The sequence below is a fragment of the Antechinus flavipes genome, chromosome 5, assembly GCF_016432865.1.
Source record: "Antechinus flavipes isolate AdamAnt ecotype Samford, QLD, Australia chromosome 5, AdamAnt_v2, whole genome shotgun sequence".
Lineage (NCBI taxonomy): Eukaryota > Metazoa > Chordata > Mammalia > Dasyuromorphia > Dasyuridae > Antechinus > Antechinus flavipes.
In genome coordinates, this window is record NC_067402.1 from 235,116,529 (window position 1) to 235,139,075 (window position 22,547).

General features: G+C 33.2%; 1 protein-coding gene across 2 annotated transcripts in view; it reads right to left on the reverse strand.

Moving 5' to 3' along the window:
• Nucleotides 1–691: 691 nt before the first annotated feature.
• Nucleotides 692–22,547, reverse strand: part of DENND5B (DENN domain containing 5B) — a 265,655-nt gene continuing 243,799 nt past the window's right edge. For both annotated transcript variants that reach the window (XM_051962773.1, XM_051962774.1), the window contains 7 exons: nt 21,068–21,213; nt 19,633–19,751; nt 17,910–18,100; nt 14,877–14,959; nt 13,782–13,908; nt 7,009–7,183; nt 692–1,536 (listed from right to left, as the gene is read on the reverse strand). In XM_051962773.1, the coding sequence (XP_051818733.1) occupies nt 1,353–1,536; nt 7,009–7,183; nt 13,782–13,908; nt 14,877–14,959; nt 17,910–18,100; nt 19,633–19,751; nt 21,068–21,213 (1,025 nt within the window). In that variant the 3' untranslated portion in view covers nt 692–1,352. The remainder of the gene's footprint in view (nt 1,537–7,008; nt 7,184–13,781; nt 13,909–14,876; nt 14,960–17,909; nt 18,101–19,632; nt 19,752–21,067; nt 21,214–22,547) is intronic.

Genomic DNA, 22,547 nt, shown 5'->3' on the forward strand with positions numbered 1-22,547 from the left:
AATGCTCTATCTAAACAATGCACAGTTTACCACTTAATTTTTTACAGTTTGCCTTTGTCTATATCTCCTGATGTAATACCTATCTTGAAACGTTCTTAATTGGGGAAAAAAAAAACATACTTAATTGTACCCTTTCATTTCCTTCTATACCATCATCAAAAATGCCTTCACAGTATTCTAAATATAACTACTGGTTTGTGTTTTAATAAGCTTTCTCTTCATTTTCTTGGGGAGCAAGAAAAGTGGCTGGAAATGGGGAAGAAGTGACAAAATTCTTAATTTCAACAAGCCAGTGCCTATTATTATCTCAGGAAGGTTAAAAATACCACTGCTGAGTTTAGATAGCCCTGTTTAGGTACAATGTACTTGCTCCTTGCAAAGAATGAATATAAGGGACACTGTGAAACTTCTATCTTTCCAAAGCACCCCAAATGACAAGAAAAATGCCAAGAATGAAGTTAAGCCTGGCTAAGCTTTCCAAAGTATGGCAAGATTATCTTTCTATACTGTAAAAGAAATTTCTCCAGTTCAGCAGAGCTTCTAGGGACCAGTGTTTAAAATATTTTAAATACATCTCCATTTTTGTGCTGACCTGAAAATTACCTCCAAAGATTTGATATGTGAATTCACTGCTGAAATGCATAAAAGTTTGTAACTTAAAAGATAGAAATGAGAAAAAGTACTTACATCATTAGGTAAAGCAGTTTACATCCACATTAACAAGGATAAGCCACAAGAACAGTAATGACTACATGTTGATACTTGCTGTGTTCCTTTGCAATATCTTTAAAAAGTTCTACTGGGCTTGCACTATATTTACATATTGATGGCTTTCTCAACATTCCCACTTTCATTTGCTTCACCCTCCCTCCTGATTTTGTTAAGCTACTTATTTTCAGACATAAGAACATTCTAAGAAAGTTCTGACTAATAATTTTTTGAAGATAGCTTATTTATACAACCTAATACATGAAAATATTCTATTTTATATTAAACTTCAGGTTCAAATGAACTATAATACAATATTTAACCTTGATTACAGCTTTACAGCAGTTCAGAAAAGGAATAATTTCTACCTCCTACTTCAGAGGATGCTTTGTCCTTTCAGTGACTTACTACCACAGCATAAAGGGCCTATCAAGTCCATATATACATAGATATATCTTTCTTTTGTTATTGATTCTCCCTGACAAAAGAACTGTTCCTGTGTTTATGAACATATATGTATAAGTATATACACACATTTCTTCTTTCCCTTCACAATACTTCTTTTGCTTGGGAAGAGCCAACAACATGGCACAGAAGCTGGGAAAGGTAAAGAATAAGAATCCATAGCTTTTAGCAAAGCCAAATTAAACATCCACTCCTTTAACAAGTGATCCTTCTAAGACAATACTGAAGTCCTGTATTGTCTGCAGGATGCGAATGAGGGAGTTGACAGTCATGTGGTCTCGAAGGAGAGCATTTTCCTCATACATTCTAGTGATGGTAGGACATTCGGCCAATAATGGAATCCACTGGGGGAGCAGGTGATCCCTAAAAGGCCAAAATAAGAATGGTTAGGTTAAAATAAAAAGGGTAAGTATATCATTAATGAAGAAGAAATCAAAGCAATTAAGTTATTTTGCCCAATCATATGCCAATAAATTCAACAATTTAAATGAAATGTAATAATACTTATAAAAATATAAACTGTCTAGATTAACAGAAGAGGAAATAGAATATCTAAATAAGCCTATTCTAGAAAAAGACGCCATAAATGAGTTTCCTAATAAAACAAAACAAAACAAAACATCAAGACTAGATAGATTTACAAATGAATTCTACCAAATATTTAAGGATTAACTCATTCCAATAAATTTTCTGTAATACTAGGCAAAAGAGTTCTATCAGCCCCTATTATGAAACAAATATGGTGCTGACTGACACCCAAACCAGGAATAGCAAAAACAGAGAAAGAAAATTATAGACTAATTTTACTAATGAATATAGATGCAAAAATCCTAAATAAAATGCTAGCCAGGAGACCACAACAATGTATCATAAAAATCATATATTGTAACCAAGTAGGATTTATACCAGGAATGGAAGGATGGTTTAATATATGGAAAACTGTTAATTGTAATACCCCTATGGACTACTCTAACCTGGTAGCTCTTCTTTGAGCTACTCTTAATGCCTGTTCATCAACGGCACGGCTAGGCCACACTTATCCTTCTTCCGGCACCAACCCGGATCCCATAGAGACAGACCACCAGTAGGTAGGGGTGAAGCGAAAGAGAACTTTATTCTTAGACAGCAAATATTTATACCCTCCTGAAGATCTGGGGGAAGGGGAGGTCCTCTAGGAACCTGGCATAATGGGATTGGCCCGAGGAGAAGGAGAGAGGCGTGCTAGGATTTGAGAGCACTAAGGAGGGAGATGTAGTACCTGGGGTCAGACACCGCCTCCTGGGGTTATGCCCCACCTCCATAGGACTCGCCTGTGCCTCGGTACCTCTCATCCCTCAGGTCCTCCCACATGCTTTGAACTACATTCCTTACTCCTAGAGGCTTTTTAACCTTTACAGTTAATGGAATTGATTATATCGATATCAAAAGTAACAAAAATCATATGATTTATATCAACAGATATAGAAAAAGCTCTTGATTAAATATCACACATAACTCTTATCAAAAATATTTGAAAGCATAGATATAAGTGGATTTTCCTTAAAATGATAAGTAGTAACTACCTAAAACCACTAGCAACTATTATTTGTAATGAGGATAAGCTACAAATCTTCCCAATAAGATCAAGAGTAAAATAAGGATAGTCATTGTCACCAATATTATTGACTTGTATTAGAAACATTAGCAAAAGCAATGAGAAGAAAAAAATATTGAAAGGATCAGAATGGATAATGAAGTAATAAAACTCTTTTTTTCAGACAATATAATGATATACTTGAAAATTCTAGAGATTCAAATAAAAAGTTAGTTGAAAAAATTAATAATTTTGGCAAAGTAGCAAGACAGAAAATAAATCCACATAATCAGTATTTCTATATATCACCAACAAATCCCTATAATAAAAAATAGTAGTAGATATCTCATTTAAAATAACCATAGATAGTCTAAAATACCTGCCAAGACAAATCAAAAAATTACATGAACATTATTATAAAACATTCTTTATGCAAATAAAGTCAGATTTAAATAATTGGAGAAATATTAACTATTCATGGACAGGCAGATCCAATATAATAAAAACAATAATTTTACCTAAGCTAATATATTTATTCAATATCATCTCAATCACAAAATAATTATTTTATTGACCCAGAAAAAATGATAATTAAATTCATTTGGAAGAACCTTAGGTCAAGAATATCAAAGGAATTAATGAAAAAATTGTAAAAGGAAAGGCTTAGAGACATATTTTAATCTATATTAGTGTTGTTTGGTCATTTTTCAGTTGTGTCCGGCTGTCTTTATTCTTTTGAGGTTTTCTTGGTAAAGATACTGGAGTGGTTTGTCATTTCCTTCTTTAGCTCATTTTTAGATGATGATACCGAGGCAAACAGGGCTAAGTGACTTGGCCAAGATCCCAGAGCTGAATTTGAATATAGGTCGTCCTTACTCTAGCGCTAACACTCTTTCTAGCTGCCTCAAATGTTGCTATAAGGCAGTAATTATCAAAACCATCTGGTACTGGCTAAGAAACACAAAGATATATCAGTGAAACAGTGCAGGCATACTATACACAGTGGTAAATTATTATAGTTACCTTGTGTTTGACAAATATAAAGATTTAAGCTTTTGAGTTAAGAATTTATTCTTTGGTAAAAAATTGTTGGGAAAACTGGAAAGGCAAATATTGGTATAGACCGATATTTCATACCACTTACCAAAATAAGGTCAAAACAGATATTTGGTCTAAATATAAAAGATGATATCTCAACATGGAATATTTTACCTATAAGACTTAAGGATAGGAGAATATATGAAACAAGAGATAGCACTGTTTGGAATAAAATGAATAATTTTGATTATATTAAATTAAAAAAGGTTTTGTACAAATAAAACCAACATAGCCAAGATTAGAAGGAAACAGAAAACTGGGGAGGAAATTTATAGACAGTTTCTTGGAAAACATATATACATATATATGTTTATATATGTATGTATATATGTCAAGATCTTATAAATTTGAGAGAGGTATATACTGATATCAATATATAATGTATACATACTATTGATATTAATATACATGTATAAATAGACATACACATATAGATACATATATATGTATTGATATTAATATGTATTTCAAACATATAAGGAACTCTCAGATTTATAAGATCTTAAATCATTCTTCAATTGATAAATGGTTGAAGGAAATACAGGCAGTACTTAGAGAAAGAAATTAAAGCTATCTGTAATGATATGAAAAATGCTTTAAATCACTATTGATTAACAAAATGTAAATTAAAACAAATTTGAGATATCAGATTGGTTAATGTAATAGAGTAAATGATAAATGTTGGAACTGTGGAAAAATCCGGTGATTTTTGATGATTGGTGAAACTGTGAACTGACACAATCATGTTAGAAAGCAATACAGAATTAAGCCCAAAGAGTTATAAAATGATGTATAGTTTTTGATCCTATAATAGCACAATTAAGTTTGTTTTATAAGGTGATCAGGGAAAAAGGAAATAAACCTAAATGCTCTCTTTATGGAGGCAAAATATTCATCAATTGAGAAATGGCTAAACAAATTATAGCATATAATTTTAAAAATTTTATTTATTCATTTTTGACATTTACTTTTATAAGAGTTTGATTTCCATTTTTCTTCTTTCTCACCTTCCCCCTCCCTAAGACAGCAATCTGATATAGATTATAATGTATGATCATATTAATTAAATATATTTCAATATTAGTCATGTTGTGAAAGAAGAATCAGAACAAAAGGGGAAACAACAAAAGTGAAAATAGTATGCTATTTTCTGCAATCTGCAATCAGATTCCATAGTTCTTTTTCTGGATGTGCACAGCATTTTCTATCATGAGTCTTTTAGAACTGCCTTAGATATATTGCTGAAATGACCAAAGTGTTTCAAAGTTGATCATTTGTACAATGTTGCTGTTACTGTCTATCAAAGTTAAACATTCGCACAGTGTGGCTGTTACTGTGTATAATAATCTCTTGGTTCTGCTCCCTTTGTTCAGTGTCAGTTCATGTAAATCTTTTCCAATTTTTTCTGAAATCAGCCTGCTCATCACTTTTTTCTGTGCTCATCATTTCATACAAAACAACAGTAGCTCATTAATTCATCTATATCATCTGAATTAATGAGCTACTGTTATGGAATACTATGGTACTCCAAGAAAATATAATTTTAGAAAAACCTGGAAAGACTTGCATAAAATAATGAATAATGTAATGAGCAGAACATTGTATACAATAAGAATATTATTCAAAGAATGACTAGCGAATGAATAAGTTATTTTGGCCATTATAAATACTCAAATCAATTACAAAATAGCTACGAAGATCCTATACATCTCCAGAGAAAGAACTGATAAAAAATATGCATGTAATATGTTTTTACATCTATACCTTTCTATCCATCCATTCATATTATCTATCTATCTATGTCAAATGGTGGCCTTCTCTAGTGTGAGTTGGGAAGGAAGGCAGGGAGACAGTACATAAACTTGAAATGTAACACAACAACAAAAAATGGTTAGGTTTATTGCTGGGTAGTTTACAATTGCCTCCAACTCAGAATAATGCAGGATATGGGGTTGACTTTTATAAAATTTAAAGGAGCTTTGAAGTCAGTGGGAAAGAGAACTAAAACTAGCCAACAAGACATAACTAAGGAAGAATAGTAGGACAACAACCAATAGTGGAATTTGGGAAATGGTATATGAGAGCCAAGTTCCCAGTTGCATATCTTTTTCCCTTTCTTTCTCTTCTTATCTCAATTATATATAGGTTTATGAGTGCCTATATATCTAAGCTTTCATTACTTTTCATTACTCTGAAATTTCTTAAATGGGGCTGAAAAGTAGATACTGTGGAACAACTGTTTCAAAAAAGGACAAAAAAGTGCCCTTATAGGGATGGTATTCTTCATTTTTTAGGGGGATGGTATTCAGAAGAATGAAATTAGGCAAGCTAAAATTTTCTAGGTTCTGAGCTGAAATATTGTCTAATAATCAGATTGGTGAAAAGATCTACAGAAATAGCAAGACATAGAAAAATTATGGCAAGGAGCTTTGAAAAACACTAAATGAAAGAGGGCATTTATTATAGAAAGATATGCAGATCTCAAAACTTCAGTCCTACTACTTTAGTAGAAAAAAACCCTCCTAATTTTCAATGGTTCCTAAATTAATTCCTGATACCAAAGCTATTTATGAATAAATAATAAATTCAAAATGAGAAACCAGTAAATGACATTTATGTCCAAGGAAGATATAACTAACCTTCTATGAAATGCTTTAGGTTAACTTAATCACGTACCTCTAACATAACTTTAAAAATCAAAACTTCTTAGGTAACCTAAAAACAGAACAAAACTAAAAACTTCAAAATATGTCTCATTTCCTAGTATTCTAGAGATATTAGCTAATTGATAGAGTAGTTCCTATATATCAATTTTGGATAAAAGGAATTAGAAAGAGCTATATTCTCAAAAAGAAGCGAACCTTCTTAGCACAGGAAAATCCCTTCATGTTAGTAAGTTTAAAATAATAACAATGTACTGCACAGTCCTTTATTAAGAATATCTTATAGATATTGTAAAACTAGTATCTTAATCTTATAATCATCCCTTCCCCTAAATATTTTCTTAAAGATAACAAACTATCTCAAAAATGGAAATGGAAAGAGATAAATGGAAAATTTTGTCAAGACAGGATGTATATTCAATACAGTTCCAGGGGTTTAGTGTTGAAATGAAAAATAGGTCAGCTTAAAAAAACAAAACAAAACAAAACCTGGATATATACCTTGTCCCAAGACAAACCAGGATCTGGAATTTGCCATCCTTTCCAATGTGCCTGGGTGCAGTATTGATAGCATTAACATAGTGGCAGAAAGTTTTGCAGGATGATTTCTGAATAAGGACATCATCTTCAGTGTCCTCAATTTGGTCAGTTGTTTCAAAACAAGCAACAGCTTTCTCTGGAAAAAGAGGTCACAGTCATCATATAAGGAATATCAATTCATTTCAATAAAGATTTAAGCTCCTACTATATATCAGCCAGTATACCTGACTCTAGGGACACAGACAAAAAACAAAATTTCCTTGACTTTATGAAGCTTATATTTTATTGGGAAAACATCACCTTGTATGAAAATAAATAATTAAGTACAAAGTAATACAAAATATGGTGGGGAAGGGACACTTGGATTTCCCTACTCTATCCTGCCTGAAAGTAATAGGCATATGAGAGGAAAGGAAATATAAATTTATTAAACAAATTGTTAAAAACCATCTTTTTCTGTTATTCCTTTATGAAGTTTGAAATTCTGTGACAGAACGTGAGAACAGCTGACTATTGGTTGGCAAAAGATTGGGCACTTCCTTTGATAGACTTAAAAAAAAAAAAGACAGGTTACATTATCTAGGTAAACATACAGAGAGTTAAGGCTAAGAAGTAGTTTCAAGGAGTATAGACTTTGACAAAAGAGAAGAGCTATCTGTGAATTCAAGAGTGCTTAGTCCTGGAAAGCCAAAACTCAAACTGAAAAGAGGAGTTGAGATATTATGCCTAAGAATGGGGTGGGTGGCAACAAAGTCAACACAAGAATGGAAAGGGCATTAGGGCCTGTAGTAGCATAAATGTCACTCGCATTGTTCATATGTTTCTTATATATAGATAGGTCTCATACCAGAGCACTGTAAGTTTGTCCTAACCTCTGTATATTTATTGGTAGAGTGTGCCCCAAGTTTGGGAGCATGTGATACTACTGTTTTTATAAGGTTTGGGGCTAATTATGTCTATTGGTTAAAGAGTGAAGCAGTGGAAGTAAAAAATATTGAGTATTGAATAAAAAGTATTACTACTGGTAAAGAGTGAGACAAGATCCTAGCTGAGAGGGTAAGTGGAGAGGGAAGTATGATATATAACATTTATTAGCCAACTACTGTGTTCCAGACACTGAGTCAAATGTTGGTGATACAAAGAATGATAAAAATATAATTCATGATCTGAAAGAGCTCACAGTCTAAATAGGAGAGACAAAGTGCAAATGAACTATAGCTGGAAATCATCAGTAGAAGGGAGATCACTAGACTAGGGAAAGGCTTCCTGTATAAGGTAAGATTTTAGCTAGGACTTGAAGGAAGCATGGGAAATCAAGAGGAAGAGATGAAGAGGGAGAGCATTCCAGGCATGTGGGGCAGCTAGTAAAAATACAGAACTTGAGAGATGGAATTATTGTATAAGGAACTGCAAGAAAATTATTGGATCAAAAAATTCTTATGTGGGGTGTAAGGATACTTGGTCTTCCATCCGGGGCTGTCTCTATATTTGGACCCAGATGGCTCTGGAGGGGAAAAGGAGGCAGGTGGGACCTTGCACATTACTCTCTTACTTAAATCCAGTTCATTTGCTTTGCTATAGGTTTACCTCCCTGATGTCATGGTCCTCCTTGAGAACAAAAGATAAACAGCAACTTCTGTGAACAGAGTTGTTCCCCTGGGATCCCAACTGGAGCTGATCAGTTGGGAGACCCCTCCTTTCCTTTCTCCCTCTATTTCTTCCTTCCTTCATTCTTGTCTTCTATCTTTCCCTCCCTCCCTCTCTCTTTCCTTCTTTCTATCTTCCCTTTCTTCAGTCCTTTTCTCTCTCCATTTCCTTTTTTCTGTTCATGTAGGATATCATACCCTTACCTATAGATACTCAAAACTTTTTTTTTCTTTTTGGATGGTTGAACTCTCCCCCAAGATATCTTAGGGTTTGCTGACTAGATTTCTTTCTTAAGGACCATGCCTTAACCAAAACAATTGACTCTCACAGATTAGATAACAATAGGTCCCAGACCAGTCTCCAAGTGGTTATTGATTGGGTCCAGATTGACTCAGAGTGAATGTAAATAGAAATCATTTCTGTTTTGGCCCAAAAATCATAAGGGTATTCCCCTCTCAAATTTATTTATTCAGATTATTATTATTTTTTTTTGACTAGGAGAAAGGAGCCATTTGAGGGAAAAGTGAGACAAGTGACCTTGCACAGTTCTCCTTCGCTTAAATCCAATTCACTTATATGTCAAGGCATTCTAGAACTTATATGGGGCCATGTTAAGAATCCACAGAAAACTTACTGTTGTAATAAACTACCAAAGGTTTATTCATTTCAATGGGACTAAAAGCTGAGGAAAATGACAATCCTCTCATTCCTCCCAATTCCTCCCAGCAACCCTTTTTTCTCTCTCTCCTCTCCTTTCTTTTTTTTTTCTCTTTCTCCTCTCTCATCCTCCCTCCCTCCCTGCCTCTCTCTCTCAAATATACTTATACAGCTTTTTTCTTTGGTGAGCCTTGAAAATTTACTCAATGATCAATAAGATAAAGGAATGAGTATAGTAAATCAGAAAGTGTGGCTACTAAGAAAGTTCTTTCCAGGGCCATAAACTTGCTGTAAGTCAAGTTAATAAACATTTATCAAGCACCTACTGTGCCAAGCACTGTGCTAAATACTGGCAATACAAAGATGAAAATCTAAACAAAAAAATTCCACCTGCAGGTCTACAACCCTTCATATTCTGTCAAGAGATACTTACAGTGAAGCCAAATCAGCAAAACTTGAAGAAATACATCTCAGAATTGGCTTGTATAGAAAGAGAATGATGACTTAAAAATATGGCAGTGGGAACTGGTTTCAGAGTGGAGTAGATTGGTGAGATGGTTTCACCTACATTTTTTCTATTTTGTTTTACCTAACTTGAGTTAGATCCAAAAATGTTTTCACCTTGTTCCTTTTCTAATCGAACTCAATTTAATACCTGCTTTAGACAGTGGAAATCCAAAGAGAGATTATAAAGTCAAATATTATTACTTATTTGAAATGTTTTAATTAATTCAACAAATATATACGTTATGCTTACTAATAAATGTACCCTTGTCAGGAACGAGAGATAAACAATTATATTATTTTACTTAAATCCTATCTCTGAGAATTTTTTAAAATATAATCTAGTAGTAGAGATGAGATATGTGAACTTTATGAAAAACAAGAAAATATACTATTCATAAGCAAAAGTATACATTTGGAGGATCAAGAGATCATTTCTGGTAGAAGGAAAGTTTTCTTGAAGAGACAGCCTTTGAGATGGGTCTTAAATAATGAAGTCAAAGTATTTCAACAGAGATATAGGAGAAGGCATGTAAATAGATGTGGTTTAGGCAAAAAGATGTGAAAACATTGAATGTGATTGGAATCTAAATAGTAGGAGGAAAAATAAATGGTAAGGGAATTAAGGGGAAATAAGATTAGAGACAGATCAGCAAGAGAAATGGTAGATTGTTAAGAGTTTGAACTTTAATTGGGTGACAGTGAAGAGCCAATAATATAAAATGATGGGATTAGATGTATGCATTTAAAATAAAATTGGAAAGGAACATATAATATAGATTGTAGATTACAGAAGATGGTGGTGACACGGGGACCAGTTACATATAGTTTAAAGGGATCAGTTACATATGGTAATATATTGTAACATAGGGATCAGTTAAAATAGTTTAAGGAGGTAGATACAAGAGATATGGAGATAAAATCTATAGGACTTGGTGACTGACTAAAAGCATAAGTTGGAAAGGGAGAAGTAAAAGATTTTAGTAAGATTTTTAAACATGTGACATAATGTGACTGGGAGAATGTTAGGAATATTAAAAGAAATTGGGAAGTGGGAAAGAAAAGCAAGGTATTTGGAATAAGAGCATGACTATTTTGAACATTTTGAATTTGAGATGTTGGTAGAGAATCCAAATACAGTGGTTTAAAGCCTAGATTTCTCAACCAAAATAGAAATAAAAAGAAAAACAAAAGATTATCAAGGAAAAGAGAAGAAAGCAAAGAACAGATAGGAAATATCTATGCACAGGGGATAGAAAGAAGAGAACCAAAAGAGGACAATGTTCTAAAAACCAAGAGAATGAGTCTACTGTTGTGGGTCAACAGAATAAAATATTAAGAGATAGGACCATGAGAATGAAGGCTGACAGGCTATTAAATTTTACAATTAAGTCATTAATAACCTTTGAGGAATTTCAGTTGAATAGTGAGAATTAAAGTCAGAGTTACAAGAGGCTAAGGAGAAAGAAGTGAAATCAGATAAAAACTACTCTTCTATGACTTTTTCATCTTCAATTACCACTTTCCCACAGAGTGAAGTACTTCCAGATATATGAATTAAACCTTGGCCTACATATTTTTTACATGTGTTTCTCACTATTTCTTTCTTTTTTCCTTCCTTCTCTTTTTTTTCTTTCTATTTTTCTCTCTTCCTCCTTTCCTTTCTTTCTCTTTTTCTCTCTCTTTCTTCCTTACTTCCTTCTCCATTTATTTTTTCAAAAAGCTGGTACAATTTACTTTTGAACTGTGAAGTTTTCATTTTTGATTTCTTGTAATATAACTCTGCTACACAGGCTTTTTAAAAAAATTCAAATAGGGCTACCTGACTATGATTTAAACCCAAATCATATTGGCTTTCATTGAATAGCAACAATAGGCCCAGCCCAAGCTTCTTTGGCTCATTATTTAGGTTTTGATGGATTAGAATGAATGTAGTGAGCAATTTTTTCTGTTCTGGCCAGAAACTCTGAGAGTCTTTCTCTCCCAGCCTCTGATGTCTTTGAGAGGGTAAATTGGGCTTCAATTCTTACTTAGCCCATAGTCATTGAATAATATTGAATTTAGAAAAGGCACTCTTAAAAGAAATTTAGAAAGTCACCCACTGCACCCTGGGCTATTGCCAGTCATCTTGATTTTTGTCTTGCTATGGGACTCTAATGATTCTGGAGGAGAGAGTGAAATCGATGACTGTGAGCTCTGCCTTACTCAAATCCAATTCACATGCAAGATATCATGATCCTGATGTCATTGGTTCTCTTTTGAGAATAAAGAATGAACATTTTTTCCTTTACCATCACTACTAAGTAATAATTCTTCCTTTGAAATTCATAGTTTCAAATTTTCCAACCAATCCAAATAAAAATTATGACTACTGCATGATATATGCACAATGATATTCACTCTATGCCTAGTCATTTCTCCTCCCACTCAAATCATCATCCTATGTTTCTCCTCCCTTTATGTCCTCCTAGAATAAGTAGTTTCCATTCACTGCTTCCACATATCCTCCTCTAACTCTTTAGCTTTTGGAATCTAGTTTCTGACCTTATCACTTAAATGAAATGCTTTTCTCTAAAGTTACCAATGATCTCTTAATTGATGGATCTGATGATATTTTTATCTCCTTAATCCTCATCCCTCTCAAACTATGTATTGCATACCTTTCTCCTCCTGGATGTTTTCCTCTCTCAAGGCTTTCATGACAGTACTCTCTGTTGGTTTTCTTCCTACATAATTGCTCCTTCCCAGTCTCCTTCAGTTAACATCTAGACTATGAGCTCTATGTTCCCCAAGGTTCTGTCCTAAAATCTCTATTATTCTTCATTTTTTTTGGTGACTTCATTAACTTTCACAATTTTAATAAGTATTTCTATGCATTGACTCACAGATCTCACATCACAAATTATATAGTGGACATTTTCAGCTGGATGTCCCAGAGCCAATTCAAATTGAGTATATCCAAAACAGAAATTCATTTATCTTTTCCCCAAAACTTATCCCTCTTTTTTAGCTCTCTATTTCTGATCAAAATATCACGATGCTTACAGACTCCCAAGTTTATAAGCTTGCTAAAATCCTTCCCTTTTTTTTTAGGATAGAAAGACTGAGCATGTTTGTTGGCAGAAGATAATGACAACTTAAATTTCTATAGCACTTGAAGGTTTGTAAAGAACCTGCAAAGTACTTATATCACTCCAATCCTACGAAAGTAGGTAGTAAAAATACTATTCTTATTTTTCAGATGAGGAAACCAAGATTCTGAAAGGGTAAGTTATTTGGCCTTGGCCAAATAGCTAATATTTGAAGTACGAATCCAATTCAGATCTCCTGACTCCAAGTCTAAAGCTTTTCCTACTATACCATTCTGCCTCTCAAGATATAATGCCAAGGATGATTAATGGAGAAAGATCTCAGAGATGGTGGAAGGGATGGAATTGGTATAATGGCTATCCTTGACAAAGAGAATGATCTCTTCCATTAGGAACACATAGGAATTTTGAAGTAGAGGGGGAAGTGAGACAATGGACAGACTTAATATTTTTAGTAAAAAGTGAGATCATCTGCTGAGTATAATGGATGAAGGGGATGGGTTAGGGTTTGAGAAAAGTAGAAGAGATTTGGAACATTTATTGTTGACAATGTTATAGTCAACAGGAGATGAATATAGGGATATGAGTGGCAGTGAGAGTCTAGCTGTGGAAAAATATTTTCTTTTTGTATTTCTTTCTTTCTTTCTTTTTTTTTTTAAAGCAAAAACAGCAACAACCATAAAAAAACAAAAAAGAAAAAAAAACCCTCCACAAATTAAAACAACTTTCTCCTATCAACAAATTTCATCGTTCCTTAGCTCTTACTTCCTTAACCTTAGGGTTTTTCTATTAAGGACTCTGATGAGCTTACATACATGTACACAGTAGTTCATCTACCTATGAAATCCCAGATGAAGACATTCTTGTGAAAGATTCGAGCAGATTTGAATCCATGATGGAAAACTTGTTCTAATGCTGCAACCAGACCATTTTCTCCACAGAGCAATATGGTAAGGCTTCCCCTCTGTGGAACAAACAATATTATTAATAATAAACATAATCATTTATGTTTTAAGATACCAAAGGAGCCAAGTGCTAAGAATAGTAGCTTAGTTAGTAAAAAGTCTACATGCAAAAATTAGGGTGGTTCATATTGCATTTTCACTTATTCAAACTAATTAAAACATTTACTAACTGGATACTATGTGTAGAGCCCTAAGCTGCTGGAGGGAATCAGATGTTTCTTAAAGGACCTAAATTGAGCCTTGAAGGAAAACAAAGATTTCAATAGGAAGGGTTAGAGAAGGATTGTGTTCCAGGTATGGGGAATGGCTTGCCTAAAAGCATGGAGGTGAGATGGGGCGGGATAAGATCAGGGAACAGTTAGTAGTCCAGTTTGGTTAGAATGTAAAATATGTGAAATAAAATTGTGAAGATGGGAGGGAGCCAGATTGTAGAGAACTTTAAATGTCAAGCAAAGAAATTAATATTGCATCCTCCAAGCAATAGATGAATTTTTTGAGGATGAGGATATAATCATTATGTTTGTATAACAGGACAATGATATACTTGTGGCAGTATGAGTGGAGAAGAAGAGAGAGAGCTATAAAAAATACTGTAGAGGCAGAAATGACTTGGCAAATGACTAGAGGCACATGGAAAAAGTGGGAGTAGGGGAAAAGATGAATAAAAGTTAGCTTTCTGAAGGCCAAAGGAATCATCAATAAAAAAAGGGAAGCTGGTTTGAGACAAATTTATCAAATGGAGAGGGGGATCAGGGGACTGATGAGTGCCGTCGGGGTTTTAAATGTTGGTAGAAAATTCAGATGGATAAATTAAATAGGCAGTTGGAATATTCTCAGAGAGAAACTGAGGATAGATATATAGATCTACTCTAGATGTGATAAATGAAATAGATAAGATTTTTAAGTAAGATCAGGATAAAAGAAGCTTTAATAAGAAAAAAATATTTTATCTGACAGCTTGTAATACCTCTTTTTCAGGTTTGTGAAAATGTTTCACAATGTTGTTCACAGCTTCACCAATTCCTTCTTGAATCTGTCCAGCACTGGGTTCTGGAAAAGAATGGAATTCTCATGCAGAATAACATATAGTCCAAGAACTTCTGGGACACAAAACACTTTACAGTAAATAACAGGCTCCAAATGTCTTATGGAGGTGGAGCACAATTTACCTTTATCTTAAGTTGCCTTGGCTAGTCTAATTCTAAGAAATGAGAGGAAGAAGATAGATAGAACAGATACCTGTAATCAATCCTTTGCTCATAAGCATGGTACGAATTGTCAGAGACAAAACTATTCCTCCTGAGGTTTTGCATATGTTTAACTTTCTGTATGAATTATTTTTCAGTTAAAATGGCAATAACCCCAGCAATTAAAAAGGTGAGGATAAGAGATATTTCATGGGAAACATTTATCGAACCTTGGGGCTTCTCCTACTAGTCTTAATCTTTTTTCTATCGCCTGTTATTCTCATAAGATATTAGCTTCTATTCTTTTTTGCATTCTAGGGATCATTCTGGGCAATTTTAATGGAATACAAATGAAATACAAATAAATATACCCCAAAATTCTGCAAACCTTGAAGCTGGTCAACAATTAGTTCAATAAAATGAATTTCAGTTTTATCAGAAATTGATGACATGGAAAAAATTGCATATTTTGGTATTTATTTGTGGTAAGAATATATGAGATCTAATTGAAATATGAAATTAAGGAGTAATATTTTAAATTATGCAAAGATATAATTATGTTTCTGATGCTTTTATTATAATTGGTATGGAAACTGTTCCTTCCACCAAACCCATCCAGCAAGCAGAGATATACCTGGAAAATTGCATCTGCAGCTTCTTCCCATCTACCTCCTTGTTGAGTGTGGGGTTAAAGTAGAAAACCAGGAAAGCATAAAAAGAGCAGAATAATCTTGCTCTCTCTCATTTTATCCCAGGAAAATAGCATAACAGGATTAAAAGACTGAGAAAATACTTAATAAACTGTATCCCATGGAGAGAGGGAGAAGAGAAGGAGTAGGGAAAAAAATGTGTGGAAAAGAGACAACAGACAGATATCATTGCTACCATCCCTTCTGCACAGAAGTTTTAGAGGGCAAAGTCTTTGCGAAAATTAGAATTTTGCATGCATCTTTGGGGTTATTAGTTGTTTAATCAAAGATTAAAAAAAAACAACCCAACAACCCATGCAATAGTAGTATGTGGATGGTATGCCTACAAGCAGAAAATATAGCTTCTATAATCTAGATATGGTAAGGTTTTCTGGGTAAAAGTTCTAAGACTAAAGTCAGAAAACCTTAAAATATATACCTTGGCCCTTCACATTATGAACTTCTGATACATATTACATTTTGGGGGGCATTTTTGGGGGCAGCTAGGTGGTGCAGTGGAGTAGCCCTGAAGTCAGGAAGACCTCAGTTCAAATCTGACCTCAGACATTTAATACTTCCTAGCTGTGTGACTCTGGGCAAGTCACTTAACTCCAATTGCCTCAGCAAAAACAAAACAAAAACAAAATGGTATTTTATTTAAGATAAGCTGTAAAGTCTCCTTTTGAGAAACACTACAGGAGCAGCTAAATGGTGCAATGGATAGAGCACTGAAGTCAGGAGGAGTTGAGTTCAAATTCAGCCTCAGATACTTAACACAGTATCTGTCTGACCTTGGGGAAGACACTTAACCTCAATTGTCTGACAGAAAAAAAGAGAGAAACACTCCAACTTTCCAACTTGTATGTCCAGGTGGGGTTCCCTAGAATGTGACTATTCAAGTTTCAGAGCACTTTGTAAATTTGAAATACTAAAACTTAGAGCGAGCAAAATTCTACCAGGTGTAGAATTACCTCAATCACAGAACACAAATGAATCAAGCAAAGGTCTTTATTCTGAAGAGAGGAAAAGGTGATAGTACTATCCCCATTTTTTAAATTCAGACATTCATTCAAAGTGGTTAAATGATTTATCTATCTAGCAAATAGCAGAACTGTGACTTTAACCCAATGTTCTTTTTACTTTTCTCCCTTGGCTGAAATGAATTTTGTAGTTCTTCTACCATATTCCATATGATGTTTTCGTTTCCAACAACTTTATGTCTTCTTTAAAGATCACAGAATACTGTTATTTGGAATAAAGAACTTTCCTTTTCAGGTGAAACATATGAAGTCCATTAAAAGAAATTTATTCCTCCATTAACTCCAAATAAACAGGGTAAAGATAATTCAGAACTTTGACTTCCCTTGTGGGAGAATCACCAAAGTGCCTATAGATGAGCCTCAGTGTCTCTAATAGACATTTAACAAATATAGTAACAAAATACTGATCCACCTGAAGGAAAAAAATTAAGGAAGAATGATGTGCTTCACAATGCAGTAAAACTTCAAAAATTTTGATACTGCTAAAATTAAGAATTTTTGATAATTTGGATATTTTTTGATCTTTGGTATAAGAGTTTGTATTATATAAGCATTTGAAACAAGACTGTGGGAGAATAAAACTGTCTTCACATTTTTTTTTAGAATAATCTTTACCAATAATTGGTAAATAACAAGAATGGTTATTAATTAGCTGTGGAATGGAAAACAAAAGTTTTTCTAAGGACTTCCTTAGTTGTAAATATTATCTTTGTCTAAATACAATAGAATTCAAATTGTATTAATTTCAGTGAGTGAGAATTACTGTACTACAACAGATTATATTTAAACACGATATTCTACACATTAAGTTTTCTGATTATGACAATTATCAACTTATCTTTTTTTTCAGTCAGCATGATAAAAGAGGATTCTGTTTTGCCTGAGGTGAAAGTAGCAATAAAGAGTGATAGAAATATTGTAAATCCCTTAAAAAAATTCACTAAGTTGCTGGAAGTTATCAGTATATCTGTGCTCTCTCTCTCTCTCTCTCTCTCTCTAATGCCTTCTTCCTTTTTTTTTTTTTTTTTTTGTTCCCACGAAGCATCTAATTATCAGCATAAAATCTTGAGATCAATGAACTTACTACTATTAATTTTTCCAGTGAGGGAAGTAATGCTCAATCTTCGGGGTATGGTAGGTGATTTCTGCTGGGGTGGGGTCCGACACTGTTTTCCCAGATCTTCCTCTGATGTTGATGGGATCAGTTCTCCAATAAGAATTCTCTCCAAGCTTCCATCATCTATTCCCTTTCCTAGCCACCTCCTACATGGGAACCTATTAAGAATTGAGAAAATATCCTAAATACCAAGTGACATTTCACACAAAAATGCATCATCTTACATGAGGATATTTCCAAATGAAAATGAATGGGATTAAAACTATGAAAAGTAGGTGAGTTTCAATTAGAGTAAAAAGTAACAAGTAGAATTTACTAAGACTGTTTTATTTCATGAGATATTTCTGCTTTTCATTAATTCTTACCAAAAAGTTAAACATATAGAACAAAATTAGACTAAAATATTTAATTCACTTCTATATTAAGCATTCAGAAGGAGATCTGTGGCAGTAGAAAAGAGCAACAGGATTAGTGTAACCAAGTATTTGATCTTCCCTCTGAGCAGTATATAAATACTGAATCCCCAAACTAGGCTATTGAGATTCTTGAGCCAGTGCCAAGTATTCTTGCAAAGGCAAGAGCTTTTGAATCACTGTACAAGAGCAAAAGATAATATTCAATAAGTTGGAGATCGTTTGGGAAAGGCAGTCTACACTGGAGCTATGAAAGAGGAGCTAGGGAATATTTGGATTGAATATGAAAAACAAATGTTGATATAGCTAGAAATTCCCTTGTTTACTGCTCTATCTAATGGATTGAATGAGCCTGTGGAGAACATGGTGAAATTGTTTTTGCACCAGGAAGCGGGGACTAGTAAGTAATATGTGTTAGTCTCTCTCTGCTAAACATCTTTTAATTTAATATGTATTTTAAAAAGCAATTCCCCTTACATTAAAAAAAAATACATGGTCAATCTATTAGTTTTATTCCATAATGGGAAAGGGGTAATAGTAGAAGGCACTGGCTAGCAGGAAAAAGAATATACAAAAATTAAATATTAGGATTCTCCAAATTGGGGACACTGAGATTTTATGATTTTAGTAACAACCTTTTGCCTTATATGAACATTTTAACTTAGTTTTAAAAAATTTCCAGTTGGATTTGGGGTCATTTTGGTCTTGGAGTAAAATGAATATATTGTTATAGTCAGATCCGTGGCTGTTCAGATCATGGAAGTGTCAGGCAGGAGTGCAACCTTCAGTGAGAAAAAAAGGATGGGACAGAGACAGTAACCTAAGAAAGAGAGAAGGTTTTGCTCCTGAGCTGATCTAGTGGGAAGGGAAGAGGTAAAATGATAAGTTTCTGCCCAGCTTTGCTCAATGGTGATAACTGCTAATTATATACAAGTTTACAAAATCTTAGTTCTAATCTCAGCTTTGTCACCACCTTGTTATAAGCTACTGAATTTATTTGAGTTTCAGCTGCCTAAAATGTTAAATAAAAGAATTGGACTACATTATCATTAAGGTCACTAAATCCTAAAAGTTTATGTTTTCTATGATCCAAAATTCAATATGCTTTTATGATCACTGGTTTAGCACTTTTACAGTATGTGAGTAAAAGAAACATATATGGAAAAGAAAGAAACTAATTAATATAACTTGGTAAAAGTTCATAAAGACAAAAAAATCTCAAATCCAACTTGTCTAAAGCATCTCACAGGTTCTCATTTCTCAGATTAGTCACTTACTTGTATGTATGTCCTGTGATTTCGTTCCTGACCATGACACAATCCACAAGCCACTTGGCCAAAAGCCCTGAGTTATCGTGACCAATTTGAACAGTAGTCAGTTTTCCCAGATTTTGGCACTGTGGAGGAAAATATAAGAGGTTATTCAAAAATGGATGCTCTTTGTTGGTTTTCCAATTTATCTATTTAATTTATATTCATTTTAAATACAAAGATGTTGGATCAAACAACAGTAGACAAAAAAATCCCACAGGATACTAAAAATTTTTTTTTTGCTTAAACAGATGAATAAAGAACAAGACTGACTTTAATCCTATTCTATCATCATTTTTAAAAATGAAAAAAATTTCATAGTTATCAATGTTTTAAGAAATATCATATCTTATCAATATTTTAAGAAATAGCATAAAAGAAAAGGAATGGTAATAAAATAATAAAAACAAATGCCAATAAGATTAAGACCTTTAAAATTATTCTTTTAGAAGGTCATGGACTACTATTGATTAAGGTATTCAGAGATGAGTTTTCAAGGCATTAGATAGTCTAATATTTCTACATCTGAGAACTGTCATCTGTAAAGTGAAAATAATTTTCTAAACTTTCTCCTTATACTAAAAACCTATTACCTGAGCTTTTTTGTACTACCTCTGCATTCCTTTTTAGTATATCTTATAATTTCCTAAGTGTCAGCCTCTGGATATGGATTACTATGCTTATCTCAGTTACTAGAAATAAAATAATGAAATTCTTAAGAATAATTGTTTTCCTGAAGTAGACATTTCTTTTCTCAAGATCTACTGGATTACTGAGATAGAATAGGAAAAGATAGAGCTATTCTTTCCATCCACTACGAAGAGAGAAGACTACTTTCCATAAGCTCTGTTGTATTTATGCAAAAATCCATGAGTCAAAACATTGGATTCAATGGCATTGATCAACTTTACAGGGAATGATCTAAGGATTAATTGTAATTGGCTGGAAAGCATTTTATAAAAGAGAACAAAAAAAGGCCCATAAATAATAAAATAATTTAAGCTAGAAGTCCATAAATAGTATTATACATATTCCTACAAATTTGTATAATACTAAAATTCCTACCAAAATATGTGTAGTACAAATCTATATATATTTCTTACAAAATCTTCATAGAAGATGATGTCTAGGTTTCTTCTACCCTGCCCACCTGCTAGAATGATTCCAAGAAGCAAAAACTTCATAGACTCAAACCAAAAGTTTCTGAAAAGGAGAATTTTAATTGTTTTTCTTGGCAAATTCATTGGTATAACGGTTGTCTATAATAATGGACCTGAATTTCAAAAAAGGATCCTGAATTCTTGAGTGTTCCTTTATCTTTCTTTCAAGAAAAGAAGTAATTTAAGTATTTCATCCTTGAAGCATTAGTTTGTTTCCAAACAGTGGGATTAGCTGAACTCACCTCAAAGGTCATTTCAAGGAGGTTTTTAGGAATCTGCATCACTCCTGTATCTCCTAGTTCACCTGACACACAAATCCACGGGTTTGAAGTGATGATTGCATTGCTTAACTTCTTATTTGGGATGATCACTGATCTATAAGGAATCACTGAAGAGAAAACAATAAAGTTGATAAATATTATTGACATGAAATTTCACCCTACAATATCTATGAGATTTTCACATATGAAAAATATCAGATGTCTTGAACACAAGATTTCCTTTTTAATGGTCATGGTCAAGACTGCCTATTATGAAAAGGTGAAAGGGCAAATACTTCAAGGATACTCCCTGCCCCATGGATATAAAAAACCTCCACAAAACATATCTAACTTAAACCAATATTAGGTACCAGAAGTTCCTTTAGATCGTAATACTGATAATCACATTTATATCACTTTACTAATAAACTTTGTTCAAAAAGCTGTTATAGATTTCCTTGTAAATAGACAAAACCTTATGTAAAGAATGGTAGAATGCTTCTTGAATATTGATCCTTTCTCCCTTATTTTCTCTGGTAATAACTTAAAGTAATAGGGCTTAGATTATTTGTACAACTCAGTTTCATGTTACAGTGATCAACAAAACAGTGACATCTTGCTTCTAGATTTGAACGTTATCTAAGATGACATATGTAAAAGGAGGAGTAGGTAAAAACTATAAGGTTCCATTTGATCCTAAATCTAAGAGTTAAATTAAACTAGTTATACTGAAAATGCCTACCTTCAAACATATCTGAGATCTATTCAAAGAACATGGCACAAGGAATCAACTTCCTCCCATAACACAGAACATTTGAAAAAAAAAAAAAACCCTTTAAATTAAATTTTAAAACTCTAGGGCAACACAAAATCCATCAATTTAGAGTTGATTCCTTATTTAAAAGTTCATGGAAAAGGTAGTTATAATTAATGGGAACATTTACAAACATCAAAACTCAGGACCACTCAGTCATATACTATTTTTTTTCCATTTTATATTATTTTATTTTTTCCATTACAACGTAGAGATAGTTTTCAACATTCATTTTTGTAAGATTTTGAGTTCCAAATTTTTTTCTCTCCTTCCTTTACGTTCTTCCATCTCAAGAGAGCAGACAATCTAATATAGGTTATACATATATAATAATTTTAAACCTATTTTCATATTAATCATGTTGTGAAAGAAAAATCAGAACAAAAAGAAAAAACCAGAAGAAAGAAAAAAAGGTAAAAATAGTATGTTTTGATCCGCATTCAGTCTCTATAATTCTTTCTTTGGATGTGGATGTCATTTTCCATCCCAAATCTATTGGAACTGTCTTGGATCATTGTATTGCTGAGAAGAACTAAGTCTATCATAGTTGATCATCACACAATTTTGCTGTTACTGTATACAATGTTCTCCTGATTCTGTTCATTTCACTCAGAAACTCAGCATCAATTCATGTAAATCTTTCCAGCT